General features: G+C 32.0%; 3 protein-coding genes and 1 long non-coding RNA gene across 9 annotated transcripts; 3 read left to right on the plus strand and 1 right to left on the minus strand.

Annotated features, from left to right (window-relative positions):
- The first annotated feature begins 3,144 nt into the window (after positions 1-3,144).
- GluRS-m (putative glutamate--tRNA ligase, mitochondrial) lies at positions 3,145-5,615 on the plus strand. Its single transcript, XM_015928157.3, has 6 exons — positions 3,145-3,283; positions 3,358-3,468; positions 3,526-4,386; positions 4,451-4,556; positions 4,629-4,789; positions 4,849-5,615. The coding sequence occupies exons 1-6, from the start codon at positions 3,146-3,148 to the stop codon at positions 4,957-4,959; spliced, it is 1,488 nt and encodes a 495-aa protein (XP_015783643.2). The 5' UTR covers position 3,145; the 3' UTR covers positions 4,960-5,615.
- On the minus strand, positions 5,181-7,187 carry Rpn5 (regulatory particle non-ATPase 5). Its single transcript, XM_015928158.3, has 6 exons — positions 6,998-7,187; positions 6,835-6,897; positions 6,496-6,732; positions 5,757-6,434; positions 5,618-5,695; positions 5,181-5,541 (listed from the first exon to the last, which is right to left on the minus strand). The coding sequence occupies exons 1-6, from the start codon at positions 7,103-7,105 to the stop codon at positions 5,311-5,313; spliced, it is 1,395 nt and encodes a 464-aa protein (XP_015783644.2). The 5' UTR covers positions 7,106-7,187; the 3' UTR covers positions 5,181-5,310.
- Positions 7,188-7,951: 764 nt separating this feature from the next.
- LOC107361396 (carotenoid-cleaving dioxygenase, mitochondrial) lies at positions 7,952-10,651 on the plus strand. Its single transcript, XM_015928220.3, has 8 exons — positions 7,952-8,213; positions 8,336-8,745; positions 8,873-9,038; positions 9,227-9,681; positions 9,787-9,895; positions 9,991-10,088; positions 10,153-10,267; positions 10,352-10,651. The coding sequence occupies exons 1-8, from the start codon at positions 8,141-8,143 to the stop codon at positions 10,525-10,527; spliced, it is 1,602 nt and encodes a 533-aa protein (XP_015783706.2). The 5' UTR covers positions 7,952-8,140; the 3' UTR covers positions 10,528-10,651.
- A 143-nt stretch (positions 10,652-10,794) lies between these two features.
- LOC107361399 (uncharacterized) lies at positions 10,795-16,211 on the plus strand. 6 transcript variants are annotated; one of them, XR_016198709.1, is made up of 10 exons: positions 10,817-10,991; positions 11,535-11,745; positions 11,818-12,005; positions 12,074-12,623; positions 12,824-13,361; positions 13,460-13,816; positions 14,061-14,730; positions 14,918-15,030; positions 15,107-15,523; positions 15,850-16,211. It is a non-coding gene; the product is annotated as an uncharacterized LOC107361399 (long non-coding RNA). The 6 variants fall into 6 exon arrangements; XR_016198702.1 differs by lacking the exon at positions 15,850-16,211 and having other exon boundaries at positions 14,817-15,030; positions 15,107-15,748; XR_016198706.1 differs by lacking the exon at positions 15,850-16,211 and having other exon boundaries at positions 15,107-15,748.
- Positions 16,212-17,589: the final 1,378 nt, after the last annotated feature.

Raw genomic sequence — 17,589 nt, forward strand, 5'->3', positions numbered from 1 at the left:
TGAATTTCAGAAAAAAATTGAAAACGAGTTGAGCGCCAAATTTTCTAGAAATTCTCTTATTTCTAGAAAATCATAAATGTTCCAAATTACATTTTTTGATGTTTTGAACAATCCAACCGATACATGAAGCCATAAATAAACATCGCTAACCATCAAAGATTTATGATGATCCATCGATAGGTAAGATGCATCATGCTTCAATCTGTAGACATAGATACAGAAATCAAGCATCCTTGTCGATTATATTGCGTGTTTATGTTATTAACATCTTGACACTCGTGGATTTTGCGAGGGAATAGAAAAGAGAAAACTAATTAGCATCGCAATTGAATGAAAATAAAAACAAATTTACCTTCAGCGTCAAAACTCTCAGAGTAGTCAAATGCATAGCCACTTGTTGGCGGAGTATCCATTATTAGAATAATCATATCATACTAGTGTTTCTCGATAATTTTTCTGGTCACAAAATCGATACCGAGTAATTATTACTAATACTTGCAAAGATATTGTTGAAATATTTACAGCTAAAATTCACCATAATAAATATTTCCACAACTTTTGCTAAGTTATTGTCATTGACAAAATTCATTTGTTAATTAAAATAATGAATCTATTGGTTTGCAAATGCTTTTGACTTTGAATTTGACTTTTTTGGGTGAAATTTGCTTTGAATTAATAAACAATATTCTACTAATACTTGCAAATATTTCCCCAACAGTTGTGGATAGTTACATAGTGACAATTAATCACCAATAGATTCATTATTTGAATAATACAAATAAATTTTGTTGAAACGCACATGACCTTTCTTCCTATACCAAAAAAGCTCTTAGACTTTATCTCAATGAGACACAATCTTAGCGAAATTGATTACAATAAAATATCATAGAAATATCAAATATCTTAACACGTGAGTTTCGAGGTTTGTACTTAGTCAGTTGATAGATTTGGCAGTAAATATGACCGGAAATAATTAATCGCATAATTAATAATGTATAAAAACAAATAATTGCGAACGAATCGTTGATAGTAAAATTTTTCTGTTAATTTGTTGTAGAAGTAATTGGGTTAAATTGGTTTTGTTGCATCATCTCTGAATTCAAATATCTTAATAATTGTTTCTATGTTTAGTGTTCGGCAAATTAAGCTGATGCGGTGTTTGATTAGTACTGAAATTTCAAAGGATGATTTGAATACGCTATTCGATTGCTGTTTTCATTCGGAAGTTGTGCCAAATTACACCCAAGACAGTGTCAAAAACTTTAAACCAAAGAGAACCCGATTTTATTTTCAATCATTTCATCAGAAAATTTTACTCACAGCATTCGAGAAACAAAAAGAACCTGATAATCGTGAGAAATCTACTTACCTGGAGCAATGTAATGCAGCTTTCATCAATATAAAAGGTAAGCGTTCATATTTTCATTAAGCGAGCTATTAAAAGCTTCTTTCATTTAGAACGACTTCAAAATGATTCGGAAGTAGTCAGCATTAAACAACTAACGCTTTGGTTCGAGAACAAAAGGAAAGAGGTTAGCCTTAAGCTTTTCAGAGAAAAACGGAATCGTACTCAAGCAGAATCGAAATTACATCTTCCTAAGCAAGAATTAACAGAGCTCCCTTGACCCTTTTTTTAACTGCGTCGAAAATATTTAATAAAATTATCATCATGAATATATTTGTCAATCCATTAATCGAACACCATGAAAACTGTTTTCATTATTTCTGTTCTGAATTTGTTTACACTATTTCGAACACATTCTGTACCAACAGTTATTTGTTCGTAGACTGGAATGAGTCAATTCAGTAATGATGCAAGCAAATTGTAGACGATGCACAAACTGGCATACCGAAACCTCAAAGTCTTTTACTTACGCGCAATAACTTTGCGAGTCTTATGAAGGTATTTCAATATTTTATTAATACTTTAAAAAAATTTATTTGTTTGTAATAAAAATTATTAAAATCCCAGTAAAACTAAGCGTGCTTCAGAATTGCATCCGAAGTGCATCCTGCCATGTTCCATCGCTTGCCATCAGCTCTTTTAAGCGACGTTGAGGGCAAGTTTTTCTATCCGAACTTCTGGAACACAAATGATTTAAAATGATTCCCTCACTGTCAAGTGAAATTATCCCATAATATGGGCATTGATAAATTTTATTTCCACTCTTAGCGTGTTTTATTCTGTTTTTATACATCAGTACGCAAATTTGGATCTCTTTCTTCTAAGCTATAATTAAAATTGTAAATTATTACCGATAATAATACTTGAGTATTTACCTGCAAATACGACCTCAAAGTTGCAGCCTTTAGATAGAGGAATTATTGATAAATTCTAATTTTTCATTGAAAACAAAGTCTAAATCTCACATATTTGGTAGCCATCTGGTGGTTTTCACTTCTACTCAACATAACAAAAATATAAAATAACCGAGGTTTCACTGTAGCAAGTGACGTTTATTTGTAACTGGGCGTAAACCACAGTTACTGGTTATACTAACTAATACTCCCGAGGGAACATACCCAAGTACGAAATCGATATAGAGATTTTATTGGTCACTATCGGTGCACCCGAACTTGTTAAAGAATAATATAACAAAATTAGGTGCTATCTTATCGATTTCGGCATTTTATCGCCTTTTTTCTAAAAAATCGTATACTTTTCTATGAGGATTTTTATTTGTTTTATTGAATGCATCCTGTGAATACTCTGATTGTGCAATAAAAAGTATATGTTTCTGTTTCAAAATTTCAAGGTTTGCAAAATAATCTTACAAATCCTCATAGAACAGTATACAATTTTTTTAGAAAAAAGGCGATAAAATGCCGAAATCGATAAGATAGCACCTAATTTTGTTATATTATTCTTTAACAAGTTCGGGTGCACCGATAGTGACCAATATAATCTATAGCGATTTCATACTTGGGTATGTTCCCTTGTCCGTGTAACCAACGTTTCTCTAGTAATTATACATTTATTTTTACAAAAAATTAGAGCCCTCTATCGATTGTTACTCTTTGAATTGAATTCAATTGAATATGTTGAAAGAAAGAGTCTCTTTATAGCGCCATCTCTTGACGCCGAAAAAAACTTTCGTTTAGACAGACTGTTCAATTTTTTTTCTTGTTCCTTTAATCTTTGATTATGGTTGTTACAGTTCGTTTTGCTCCTAGTCCCACCGGTTTTTTACACCTTGGTGGTCTTCGAACTGCGATTATTAACTATTTGTTTGCACGAAAACAGGGTGGAACTTTTATATTAAGAATTGAAGATACAGATCAGGTAAAGTAAATCCTTAATCTTGAGAAATTTCGATTTTTCATTTTGTTTACTTTTTTCTTTTATTTTCAATTCAGTCTAGAATTGTCTCTTCATCGGTAGCAGATATTTTTGATGTTTTGAATTGGGTTGGTATAAAACCTGACAAGGGACCTTTCACTAAAGAAGATGCACCGAACTATGTTCAGGTAAATGAACTTATTGTTAATTGTAGCATAATTTAGATGATATTTTCTTTTATTCAGTCAGCCAGACTTGATATTTACAAAGAAAAGGCAAACGAGCTGCTTGATAAAGGTTTGGCATACCGGTGTTTCTGTTCAACTACTCGACTTGATTTACTGAGAAAAGAAGCTTTAAAGAATAGAAATATTCCTAGGTATGACAATCGTTGCAGATTCTTGTCGGATAAAGAAATTGATGAAAAGCTATCTGAAAAGGCTGATTACGCTTTACGTTTCCGATCGGAGGATCAAATCGTTAATGTTGACGATTTGATCTATGGAAGCACAAGATTTGACGTGAAAAACTCTGAAGGTGATTTTATCATACTCAAAAGTAATAAGTTCCCATCGTACCATTTAGCCAATGTGATTGATGACCACTCCATGGAAATAACTCATGTTCTTAGAGGTGAAGAGTGGCTGCTATCAACGCCGAAACATTTAATGATCTACAAAGCATTTGGATGGGATCCACCAAAGTTTGCCCATATTCCGATTATACTTAACGAGGACGGGAAAAAGTTGAGCAAGAGGCATCAAGATCTTGGTGTAATGAGCCTTAAATCTCGTGGATACTATCCTGAAACGATTATCAACTATTTAATGTTAACTTCCAGTTCATTTGAACTTAAATCAAACAAATTAGCTTCATTGGAGGAGATCGTACAACAATTTAATTTTGATACAATCCATCGATCTAGATGTAAAGTTAGTTATTCCAAATTGAAAGCTCTTAATCGATTTGCGATAAAAACAAAATTGGAAGATGACAAGCAAGGATTTCTTTTAACTTTAAGGAATTATTTAAAAGAGCGATTCGGTGAAAAAGTCATTGACAATGAAACGGATGATCATCTCATCTTCCTTTTTACAGAAAGCTCAGTAAGTTTTGAAATTAATCTTAGTCAGCTTATGATTTATCTATTAACTGATTTCTACCTTTCAGGGCCGTTATTCTAATTTTGGTGATTTCGTAGAAGAATTGGGGTTTGTTTGGACTCCATGTGATCCTGCTTGGGCGTGTGATCAGTTTTTACCTTTAGGAGATCTTGGTGAATACAATTTAATTCATTTCATTTCTTCCAATCATGTTTCTCATCAGTTAATTTTCAACAATTTTTTAGATAAATCGGTTGGAGACTGTCTTGAATTGATATCCAAAGAATGGAATAACAGTAAAGAAAGAATGGATAAATTACCTTTCTTGAAAACCTATTGCTCAGAGAAAAACGTGGATTATCGATTATTGATGAGATTTCTCAGATATTCACTAGTAAATAGTGAAGTAAGTATTCAGTGATTCGAGCAGTATTCAATTTATTTATCGCTTCTTTATTTTTATAGATTGGTTTACCAGTTGGACAAATGTTATATGTACTTGGTGAAGAGGAATTTTCACGCAGAGTTAAAAAAGGAATAGAATATACTAAAAATCAACTGAAAAATTCAAATTGAAATGAAAAATAGAGCCCTATAATTTAATTATCATCGATCCTCAGAAATGTAGCAACCGAAAAATGTGTTCAAGTAGAAGTTGTTCGGAAAGCCAAAAGTCAAAGTTTCTACGTTTGATATATTAATTACAGATATTTTTTACGTTGAACTGTAGAATATTGTTTTGTTTTTTATATGAAAACGATCTCAATAAACTTTTCAATGAATATTGCAATTGAAACTGCCAAATAAGAAAATTTATATTGTGTAAATAAGATGAGTAAATACAGCTATTGTTAGCAGTTATTTATCAAAACATTTAAATGTATTCATCACTTATTTCATATTTTCACTTATAAATCGCAACCCCGTTTATGCTTCCATCTTGGGTACATTTAAATGTTGATGAATCATTTCTTCTTTGTTGATTAGATGATCCACCTTGCAAACCAAGTTCATCAAGGCACTGATATTGTGTGACCAATCGTTGAGAACTTCATTTGGATCTTTGTGTGCCTCGAAGTTAATGATGCCTTCTAAACGATCGACTTTAGACCATATTGTCTTGTTACTCACCAAGTTGCTAAGAATTTCTTCAGTTTCCTGTAATAAGAATTAAAATTCAATGAATAAAAGCTTATGTATCAAAATAAGAAATTAAATTGAGTTATTAACATACCTCTATAGAAAGATCTAATAGATCAGCCATACGCTGTAACCGGATTCTTTTGTAATATTTAGCCATGATACGGATATTCTAAATAAAATTTAAAACATTGTTAATAACACCATTAATATCCGGCTGGATCTTAACTTACATGTTCAACAACTCGACTTTTCAGATCTTTCCATCTTTTCTTTCCAAGTTCTGAGAAGCTGTAGACATCAGTAGCTGGGCAAGCATCTGTTCCAGATCTTAAGATGTCTTCAAATCCTTGCACAAACAGTCGCCAGTTGATCAATTCAGTGGTTGTGAAAAATTTGAGTACCTCACCATAGTTAGGTAACTCTTCTAAATCTTTTACTCCTTTAATACGATGGATAAGGTCGGATTGTTCATTATCAAAGGGTGAAAGAACAATATAAAGAACTATATTTTTCAGTGTTTCAGCGTTCTTTTTAGGATCTTGTTTCACAATAGGAGTGTTTGAAATTGCTCTGTAATGTTTACAAATGTTTAAATAATTTCCTTCTTGCTGATCAATCTTTATCATGAGGTCGTAGTATTTCAACTTTAAATCCTGGACGTTTTCATCATCGAAAAATTTGGTATGAATTTTTTTAGAAAGAATGTGAGCTTTGATGTAGTCCTTCTTAGCCAAACAAAGTCGCATTTGTTCCAATATAAGCTCAACCTTTTCTCTTTTGTCCATGGAACCAAAGGTTTCAACTTGCAATTCTCCTATGATATTGGCAGCTTCATCGATTTTACCCTCGGCTTCTTTCATTGTAGCTAATCTATGAGTTAACCGGGCTCTTTCAACTTCTACATAGATCTGGAAGTGAGAAAAAAGTTAATTAGCAACTCTAGTCACTAAAAGAGATTAATGTTTTTACCTTTCCAGCAGTTACAGTCCTTAAGGTGTTGATTAATTTCAATTTTTCTTCTAAATCGTCGATTTTATCGACAAACTCACAACATTGTTTGACCATGTCGGTGATGGGTTTCTTGATTTGACCTCGTCTCTTGGTGAGTAGGACAATGTATTCATTTAGCAGCTTGTAATCTTTTGCCTCAAAACAAATGTCAACGATAGCAACAAGGATTCTGCTTGTGGAAAAAGTATCAGCACCCTGCAAGTAGAAAATTGAAATAAATTATAAATGATAAACATCAAAATGTCAAAATGATCAGATTTAAATATTGACACACAGAAAATACAAATCTTTACTCACCGTTCGAGTAAGTTTTTCCAATGCAAGCAATTGCTCTAAGGCCTGGACAAGTTTGCCCTCCTCCTTAAAATTTCCAAAGAAAGTAAAAGAAAATTATGATAAATTATAAAAAGACATTAATAAAGAAATAAAATGTTGTTGGTGATTTTAAAAATTAACTTACTTGAGCTAGCTTTTTGAAAGCAGGAATCTTCTCATCACAAGTGGAAGCATAATCAACTTCCATTTTAAGCAATTTGCCAGTATCGGTGTACGTAATATCGCTAAACATTTTCACTTTTAATTTCTGAACTGAATTTAGAATTAAAATTGAACAAAATTAATCAGATGGAATAAAACTAACCAGTTAGTTTTCATTAAACAGTGTTGAGGCAAAAACAGCAAGTAATCAGCCGTATTTTGAGTAGCTCCATCTAGATGCGAAAGTACTTACTCAATTTGCTAACATAATTTGATTAAACTTTGCTTTTCATTTATACAAAATTCAATTTATTTTATTGGAATATAAGAAAAAAAAAATCAGAATCTGTAATGATTCAATGTAAAAAAAGAAGATGATAAGTCAAAGCATTGGAACTGCTCAATTACTCAAGCTGAAATTCATATTTCTGATGTACTTTTAAACTAATCGCTACTTGATTAGCAATATTGGGACAAATCTTCGGAAAAATATTTATCAATTTGAAAAAGCAATCAATTACTTTATCGATTTATTAAATATACAAATGTATTTATTTATAACTGTAATTATTGCATTACGTCAAGAAATTGATCCAAAGCTCAACACTCTTGAATAAATGGTAAGCTATAAAAAATATTGATGATGTGGACAAAAAAGGTAAATAAATCAAATTATGTGCTAAATCATCTTGGGAATAGCACACAGCCCAAGAAACGTAAAAATGGCGATTAATATAACAAGCAATTGAATGGTAAAAAAATAAAAAATAGGCCAAATCTTGATCAGCTAATCAAAATGATCAACTGGTAAATTCAAAAACCAATGACAGTTAACATTGAGGGGTTGTGATTGCTTTACTCGCAACGTCAGTGCAATCAATTTTTACCACTTGGGCTGAAAACATTTAACCATCTAAATTGATATTCAGTGAAGAAGTTACCAGCAACAGCATCAATTATCTAGTTAAAACCAACAAGCCTTATTGGACAGTGAATATTAATTCGGATTCACATTGTGTTAAATCGTTTTCCATTTCCATCTTCAATTTGATTTCCACCTTTTAACAAGTGGAATCAGTTCATCTTTCATTCATTTTAAATTTCTTTGACCCTTGCCAAGCAAATCATGGCTATTCCTACAGAAAGTTTCTTTCGCTCTTGTGAGGAATGTCCTCAGGAAATTGAGTGTAAAGTTGAAGGTGAGTAAATAATCACTAAATTTGTAAATCCATGCTCTCATGATTCAAAACGAACTGACAAAAAATTATCAATCCTTGCTTTGTTTCTTGACAACCATTGGAATTATTTTATCTATCTCCAGGTTCGCTACCTGAATGGTTAAATGGATCATATATTAGACTTGGACCAGGGAAATGGGATCTGCCTGGCAAAGATGAATTCACGATGAATCACTGGCTTGATGGTTGTGCCATGTTAATTAAATTTCGCATTGAAGATGGTCGAGCCTTCTTTTCCTCGAAATTTCTTCGATCATCTGCTTATACCAAAATGATGGCTAATGGTTATCCCGTTTACACTGAATTTGGAACTCGAGCCTATCCTGACTCAAGTAAAGGTCTTGTCACTCGATTGTTTCAGCGAATGGTGCCAAGTGATTTAACTGACAATGATATTTCAAATCTTTATCTGTTGAATAAACGTCTTTTTGTGGCAACCGAGTCTTGCAATATCTGGAAAATTGATCCTGCAAATATAACAGGAGTGGAAAAGGTAAATAAATATTTCATTGTATTACTCACTGTCAAAAATTGTCTGTCATACCGATGAATGGTGAAAGTAAATTTCTTACCAATTCATATGAAATGGAAAAATTATTAATTTAAAACTTACTCTATAGTTCAATTTAGATAGAGAAGTCAAAGTGAACCTAAGCTGCTCTCATCCTTTGTATTCGCCAAGTGATAATTGTTTTTATAATATTGGAACCAGCTTCTTATCAGGAATGAAATACACTGTTTACAAGGTTCCTGCAACTGATTTTTCAAAAAACCCAACAGCACATCGTAAGAAATTAAGAACACTTCAAATGAATAAACAGTTTGTTAACATTTGTCTTATTTTTACACATGTCAACTCTTTTGTTTAAACGTGATGTCATGGCTCATCTTTTGTCTTATCTAATTTGGCGCTCTTTTGCTAATTTAATCCTGAAACATCAACATTGGCTCTTTGTTTATGTTAACGACAACAGCCTTTTTAGGAGTGGACAAATTAGCTGTAATACCATCTCGATGGAAAGTTGGATTCAGTTATATTCACAGTTTTGCCATGACTGAGAATTTCATTGTGATTATTGAACAACCTTTGGTTATGTCTGCTCTCAGGCTTGCAACATGTACATTAAATGGTAAATCTATGCAACAGTGTCTAGAATGGCATGCAGATGAATGCGTTCGTTTTTATGTGATCAACAAATCAACCGGAGATGAACAACCCTTAGATAAAGAATATGATGCGGACCCGTTTTTCTTTTTCCATGTTATAAATGCCTATGAAAAAGATGACCAAGTGGTTATTGATTTAGTTGCTTATGATGATGCGAAAGTACTGGAGAAGTATCACATACCTTTTCTTCGTAGAAATCAATTTGGCGATTACTGTCAACCAGCGATTCGAAGATATGTAATTCCACTGGCAGGTAGATTTGTAAGTATTGGTTCGTCCCTCTATTTTCAATAATACGTAAAATTCCTGCTTGAAATCGATGCGTAAAATGTTGTTTATGATATTTAATTTCTTATATTTCAACAGACAAAAGGCGTACCTATGAATCCCTTGGTCAACATACCAGATTGCTCAGCATCCGCTAAAGTTTTCAAAGGATTTATTAAACTATACCCTGAACAACTTAGTGCACCCGGTAAATATTAAAATCAATGAAATTTCTTCATCTGTTTTATCTGTGATTCCTGTTGAATCTCTATTCTCTATAATTTTTAATCTTTACATTTTAAGGTTTCGAGTTACCAACAATAAATAGTTCATTTGCTTGTCATGAACACCGCTACGTGTATGGCAGTGGTACTTTTGACGCTGGATTTTTTAAACGTTCTGTAAGTTTTCATTGATAAGCAAGTTGATAGTAAAGTAAAAAATGCTTTGTTTTTCCATAAATAGGCCGTTAAAATGGATTTAAAGGAACAAGAAATTCAATTATGGAGACCATCTGATACAGGATTCCCCGGAGAATCAGTTTTCGTCGCAAAACCTGACAGCAAAGAAGAAGACGATGGTAATTCACCGCTCAATTTTATTATAATTCAAATCACTTCTGTTATTTATTCCTATTCTTCTTGATCTCATTTAATTTCAACAGGTATTCTTTTATCAGTCGTGTTGGAGGCTGATGAAACGGAAGACAATTTCTTGGCTATATTGGAAGCACCAACAATGACCGAATTGGCTCGAATCATAGTGCCTAAAGCTGCGGCTGATATTCCACCTACGATTCATGGACTTTTCATTCCAAATATCAAAGAGATTATTGTATAAATTCATTTTACTTTTTACCAAGTTGAGAACCTATTCTTACAAAGCTTTTAATCATAGGTACATTAGTACTGTAAATTTTTAAAATAAAACTACACTTTATGTAGTACAGTATTTCTGATTACAATTTTGCAATCAATTTTTATTTGGTGTCAAAATTTAATTCAAAATCAAGATCAAGTTTATGTTCAAATCACAATCTTGTGCTTGTAACTATCATTTCAAAATTAGACAGTAGATGGCGTAGGTTATTCTTGAGAAGCTGGTTTCTTTAAATTCAAGTTTCAAATTGATTAATTAGGATTATTTTGATTTATGAAATTCATTTCATCCGATTAATTACTAATCTGATCAGCCTCATCCAAAGTGTAAAAAGAAACAACTTAAAGCTTTATTGATTGGTGATTTTACTGAAGCCTCGACCATCAAATAAGTCAACAGTTAGACTTGTAAGTCATTATATAAAGGTAAGAAGATAAAATTATTGAGATGACTAAACTCAGATGAAATTATTAATCGATGTAGTTAAATTAACTAACTCTTGATAAACTGGTTAAGCCATCAATTTGTTGAAAATCATTTCTGTTAATAAGTTACAATTTAGCTTCAATTTTTCAATGACTTTGTTACCTACAAAAAATGTGCCTTTTTTTGGTATGACTAGTATTTTGTTTGGTAAAACAAAAATTGATTCCCAAGACTTAATTAGCTCAATCAGAAGCTAAACATGTGAGTATTTGCCGGAAGGTTTATCAGCTTCTGATTTATCCTTTTCTAATCCTTACCTGAACGCAACAAATTGTACCTAGACTGGATGTTTGATCAAGTATTCAAAATGATTAATCATTGTCAAATGTGAACAAAAATTAAGGTTAATATAGAGGCTAAACGATAAGCTTCTATCTAATAGTTTATACCTTCATCAATAACTGACCTGATCATGCAACAGTTTTAATTATTCAAAGGTTTGCTCTAATGTTCATATCTGTTAATCTGTTCACTTGTTACAGGATCACCAAAATTTCAGGATCTCTATATTGATACCTTGCTTGGGCAAAACAAGAGGAATACAAAGGCAAAGAAGGTAATCACAATCACCGTTAAACTGAGATAAAGGAAAAGATGAAGATAAAGAATCGGAATCTGATTATCAGAGAGGAATTCCTGAATGAAAGGTTAAGGTGAATCCATAGTCAGATAAATTCATCTACAACAATAGAGGTAAGATTTTAGTTAAAGTTTTCCTACAATTTCCTGTTAACACAAGCTCTTGTTTATCATTATTTCAAAAAGGTTGATCGGAAAGGATGGAAATAAATGAAACAAGGAAAAAGTCTAAATGAGTCTGGAGAGTGATTCCAATTACACTGGAGAGATGAAGAACCATGTGTGAGTAACTGATACATTAACATGATGGAGAAGCCAAGTGAACTGATACATTCACAAGCGAAAAAAAAGCCAAGCAGTAAAGAAAAGGAAAAGTAAACTCAACTGTTGGAGCCTTTCTGTGTCTCTGTTGTACAAAAAAAATTTTTTTTGTAACTAATAGGATAAAAGGGAAAGCAAAAAGGAACCAAAATTTGGAGAGGAAATTATGTTGAGAATGGATAAATTGCAATGGATGGAGAAACGGCTTCTTGATTTTGTTATTAGCCGCATAATAACCCAAGAGGATTGTGATTCTCAATCGTCACATCAAGAAAGATCAAGAGCGACGTTTTCGCCACTTTTTCCTCCTTCCTCATCTCTACAGACTTATTTCACTCTCTCACTGCCTACACTTATTCATTCACCTATCATCCTGAGATGATGAGAAAAAGCACACTAGAGATTTGAATGGAAACAGAGAGGGAAAAAGACGCAGATTCGATACATCATCATTGTTATCCTAACAGTTCAATCCTTTCTTCATCCAAAGTCTACAAGATATTAGTATTTCCCTGTTTTTTTGTGTTGCTGTTGTTTCGCCTGTTTCAATAGAATCAAATTCACTACTTTTTTCATCATTTTTACTCTCTTATCAAGTTAACTCGGTGAAGATGATGAACAGGAAAGGAAAGCGAAGAGAAGATAAAAAAGGACAAAATAAGAGATAAAAGGTATTCTTATTCATCCCTTATTTTTCACTAATATGGGATAAAATACAATAAACCTTGTCTTGTTATCTCTCATATTGCCTCTTCCTCTCATCTTCCTCATCCTCCTCATTTCTATCATCTTTCTTCTCTTCCTTTTCTCTCTCCAACATCATCTTCTTCTCCTTTTTTAGTTATTATACATTTTATTTTCACTGCTTTAGACGTGATTCGCATTCTTTATCAACATTGACTCACCTAAATCGGCCCATTTTCCTCCTTCTTCAACATCACTCTGGTCAACAATTTCACATTTAACAAGCATCGACATGAACATTCAGATAAATTATAAGCTTTATTCATACTCATTTGAGTTTCAACAGAAGACCCAAAGAACAAGCAAAGGAGCAAAAGCAAAGATTGATTTAGTCGAGAAGGATACAAATAATGATAATCATATTAATATAATAACAATAACTCAATGGCTCAATGAAGATTAAGGAGAGAAGCAAAAAATGTATCATAAAGATATAAATGTGCTTAAAGAAGTGAAAGCAAACTAACAGTTTCAGATTGAGTATTTTTGGAAATGAAATAGGACTGAAATTGAATATCTTTACTCAGTTTCCTGTTCATCTTACCTTTTTTTCCCAATATTTAGACACTTTTTTTTGTTCTCCAAATGTAACCCAAAATGGACTGGGACAATCTCACGGGAATTTCAGTGATTCAATCTTCATCTTCTCATCTTTAGTTTTATGCGTAAGAATTTACTTTTTTTTACCTTTCTTTTTCTTCCTATTATTAACTTGTAACCTTTCTCTTTCTCTCTCTTCTCTATTTTCTGATATTATTTCTAGATAACTTGAAATTCACTGACCAACTAAGTGATTCTCATTAAGATGAGTAACACGGAAAAGTATCAATTCATCTAATAGCTATCAAATATATATACTCGTTGATCAAAGTTTGCCTCATCAAAGCTTCGTCTTAATTACTTTTTTATCACACACAAGTTTCTTTTTTCAAGAAGTAATACAAGTTGGATTGAATTTCACTGAGAAAAGGAAGACATGAAAACACTCACAAAATGCTGTTAAGAAGAAGAAAAAATTCTTGAAAAAGTCAATGATAGACATCATTATTTTTTGAATATTATCGTCTATTCATCCATTTTCACCGATAATTTCACTCAATTTCAATGGAAACAAGTGCAAGTAAGTACAATATTGATATTAATGGTTACAATTTCAATTCTTTTTTCCTATTTATTTCACATTTTCTCTCAATTTTCAATATAAAGTGAAATGAATATTCACAAAGTGGAAATGCTCAATTCAACTATTCAATAACAGATAATGATGTCTACCAACTGATAAAAATGTATTCATTTTAACCTTTTTTTTGCTCCTCACAACTTATTAATATTTTTCTTCTTTTTTGCTTCTTTTTCTAATTCAGGTTTCATTGATTAATGATGAATGCATTGATGGTTTTCAAGTTGAAGTCAAAAAATTGGAGTTTGCCTTTTTTGAAAGTCAACAAATTAGCTTGTTAAATAACAAATGTTAATCAAATGAAGTTGCTCTTTGTGTTGATCTCACATTTGCATTTGCCAAGTCAAACTGTTAAAAAAGGCAAATGGAAACCTTAGTGTGTTTATGTCACCAAATAATGGCAAATTAAACCTGTTGAGAGATGTATAAAGATTGAAGTGAAAAGTGAATTAACAACAAAACAAAATAGTCTATTGATTAGTTAACTGAAGTGGACTTGAATCAAGCAACTGTTCAATTTGATGCGAAACTATTGATGTAATAACATTGGTTGACTTTTAACATGAGAGCAAAAAGATGGATTGGAATGGAAAGATGAAATTACTTTTTGTCTTGCTGTTGGTTCATCTATTTTTTTCCTGTTGTTCAACTGATTCAGGATAAGTGCTATACAAATCAAAACAAGAAGAATCTCATCATTGAAGGAGTCAAAAAAAGGCATCAAGATGAGGAACAAAAAAAGAGGAAGAAGACGAAGAAGAGAGCAAAAAAAAGAAGAAGAAAGAAACTCATTTTTGCATTATAAGCATCTCATTGTGATTGGCAACAAAATGTACCAGGGTTGACTTTTAATTGTAAGTCTACTTTTGATTGCTTATAGAGTTTCAATGGTTTCATCAGTTTTTTTTCATTTTCAAAATGTAAAACATCTTGGCCTTAGTTTACCGAATCATTTGAACCATTGAACAGTTTGAAAATGACAAGCAATGAAAAGCCATTTCTAAAGTAAACTTTACCATTCAATTGTAACATAATTATCAGTCGACAGTTCAACACCAGATTAACCTCATTAACTTGAATATTGATTGAAATTATCGAGAAATGCTTTTCAAAGTGAAACATGAACAAACACAAAAAAAGCAACTTTGAATAATGTAAGTAAAGTCAATTGTTTCAGAAGACAGTTTTGTTGAATTTTTAAAAATTTCAATTTTCTTTTTCTCTCAACAGATTTTCAATTTTTCATGGATTTTCGGAAAAGATGCAATTGTATGCTCAGTTTGGACAAAGGTCATAACAAGATCAGGCAAAGACACTCGAAATTTCTTGGATTTTCAGTTCGAAATTAATTTCTATCCAAGATTGAGAAATGTAAATTATCGTGAAAATGAGAAGGAGTTGAGTATCAATTATCTGAGGCAAATGTTACAATATCCAGATTTTGTCACTGAATTTGCAGAACTCGACAATTAGTTAGAGTTGTAATTCAAAATTGAGTTGTCCATTCGTGAGCAACTCAACATTTTGTCAATCTGTATGAAGAGTATTTTTGGCTCAACAAACACACAAGTAGTTGTTGCACCTTTGATATTGATGATGTTTTATAACCTTTTCATCTCATCACGCCATCAAAGTCATGTTTGAACAGTAAATTGTATTTCTCCTATTCGATGATTCAGTTTACTCAGAAAGTTTCATCTCTTCATTCATTTCCTTTGTAATAACAATCCAAATTTACCACGCAATCATCTCAACTCAGCAAAGACTAAATAAGAAAAAATTTGACGAAAGACAAAAATGGACTTTAAATTTTTCATCAAATTGACAGTAAAACTCATCACAAAATAATAATTTCTTACAATCAAAAGAAAAGTCTAAAAATCTCTCGAGAAAATGAATATTTGATGAACATTTCCAACATTTCCTTGAAGCTTGAAAATGAAAGTTTTCTAATTATTCTTGTCATTTCACAGTTTATTGAAGCCCAATGTGCCACCAAAAGTCATGGCGAGTGAAAAGGCAATTTAAACCAATATCCAGACAGATCGATCCAGAGTGACTTTTAATTTAACAAACAATCCATCACAGTTTTGACTTTGCAATCAACTTTGTCTTGGCAACAGCAGTCAACAGTAAGAAAAAAATGGTTAATTTCAAATTAAATTGAACACCTTCTGGTCTTGACTCTATGAAGCTCGCTGCACGCGCGTCATCATCATCATTATCATCATCATCAACATTCTCACCATAATCCGGCTTCCTCTCGACCCTTTCCTCTGGAAAAATGTAGTTGCTTAAACCATTAAAGGAAGCCATCAAATGGATTAGAATGGATTCCATCCAATCTAGATCTCTTCTCCTTCCCTCTTCTCATCCTCATCCAATCTTCATTCCTCCTCTTTGCCACAAGTGTTGATCATTTAACTTACTTTTAAATAACAAAGAGTCAAGATAAATACAGAAATAGACAGTTTGAGTGAAAAAAAGGAGGCTTGAACAGTGAAAATGTTAACAATGGCGTTGTTATTAGTCACTCCAATGATTCCATTATATTAATAATCTAGGTTCGCACCAATCGGTAAACCGATCTGAAACCAATATATAAGAGAAGAAGAAGAAGATGAAGAAGATGAAAAAAGCCATTTTTTATCATCATCTTCTGATCCTTTTTCCTCTTCTTTATGTAGATGATGATGACTCGTCAACTGATTTCTTACTCATTGCCTTGCCTGTTTACCGTTCATCTTGAACCTTCAACTGTTAACCAAACTGTTGTGTTTCCCTTTTAACCATTGCAAAAGTCACCAACTGTGTAAATGAAAAATACAATCAATTTATTATCATTTTTATTATTTACGCGTGAATCAATCAGATGATTATTTTCATACAATATTGTATTTAACATTTTAATACAATGTTTCCTTTTTTTTGCCCCTAACATTGATCAACTTTGTGTGCCATTGCACCAACCATTCAGATAATGTAGACATTAATCCTTATTTTTACACTTAATTTTCATATATTACAAAAAAGTAATCATTTCCAATGAAACTGTTTAAATATTTGATTAGCATTTCACCAATTTGTTGGCCAATATTTTGTTATTACAATAAAAATGACATTTTACTCTAGCATTTAAACTGGTAAAAATGGAGAGAAGAGAAAAAAAGATTTCTCTTTCATTTACTTTAACCATTAACTGACCATTTAGAAATGTAAACTTGTAAACTTGACCTGCGGTTAAATGATGTCAATTGGAGAGAAAAAAGTATTTTTGTCCTTTAAATATTAACAAATAACTTTAATTAATTAGTGTTATTGACTTATATTGATAAAAGCTTAATGAGTTGAGATAAGAGTTTAATGGTAATTATCATGGTGATGAGCAAGGTGATGAACAAGTGATGAGGATGAAACAAGGTTAGTGTACTTGGAAGAGCCTTTTCAAGATTCAATTTTGAGAAAAGTGAGTCAGAAAAATGCAGAGAGTCGTGATGTTGGCTCAAATCTTACGGATTATCAGCTATGATGATGGAAGAAGAAGAAGAGATTTGATGAGTAAATGAGTGAGGAAAGATGAGTGAAGATGGCAAAGAGTCTGAAAGATGATAGCAACCTTTAAATTGATGGCTCTGCTGACGGCAAGTGATGATAATTAATGGTGTTGATATAAGAACCAAGGAATGAGAATGAAAAACTAAATGTTTAACAAT

This window comes from Tetranychus urticae, chromosome 1 (assembly GCF_039701765.1).
Source record: "Tetranychus urticae isolate SD_2017Ah chromosome 1, NJAU_TeUrti_SD_1.0, whole genome shotgun sequence".
In the NCBI taxonomy this organism is placed as follows: domain Eukaryota; kingdom Metazoa; phylum Arthropoda; class Arachnida; order Trombidiformes; family Tetranychidae; genus Tetranychus; species Tetranychus urticae.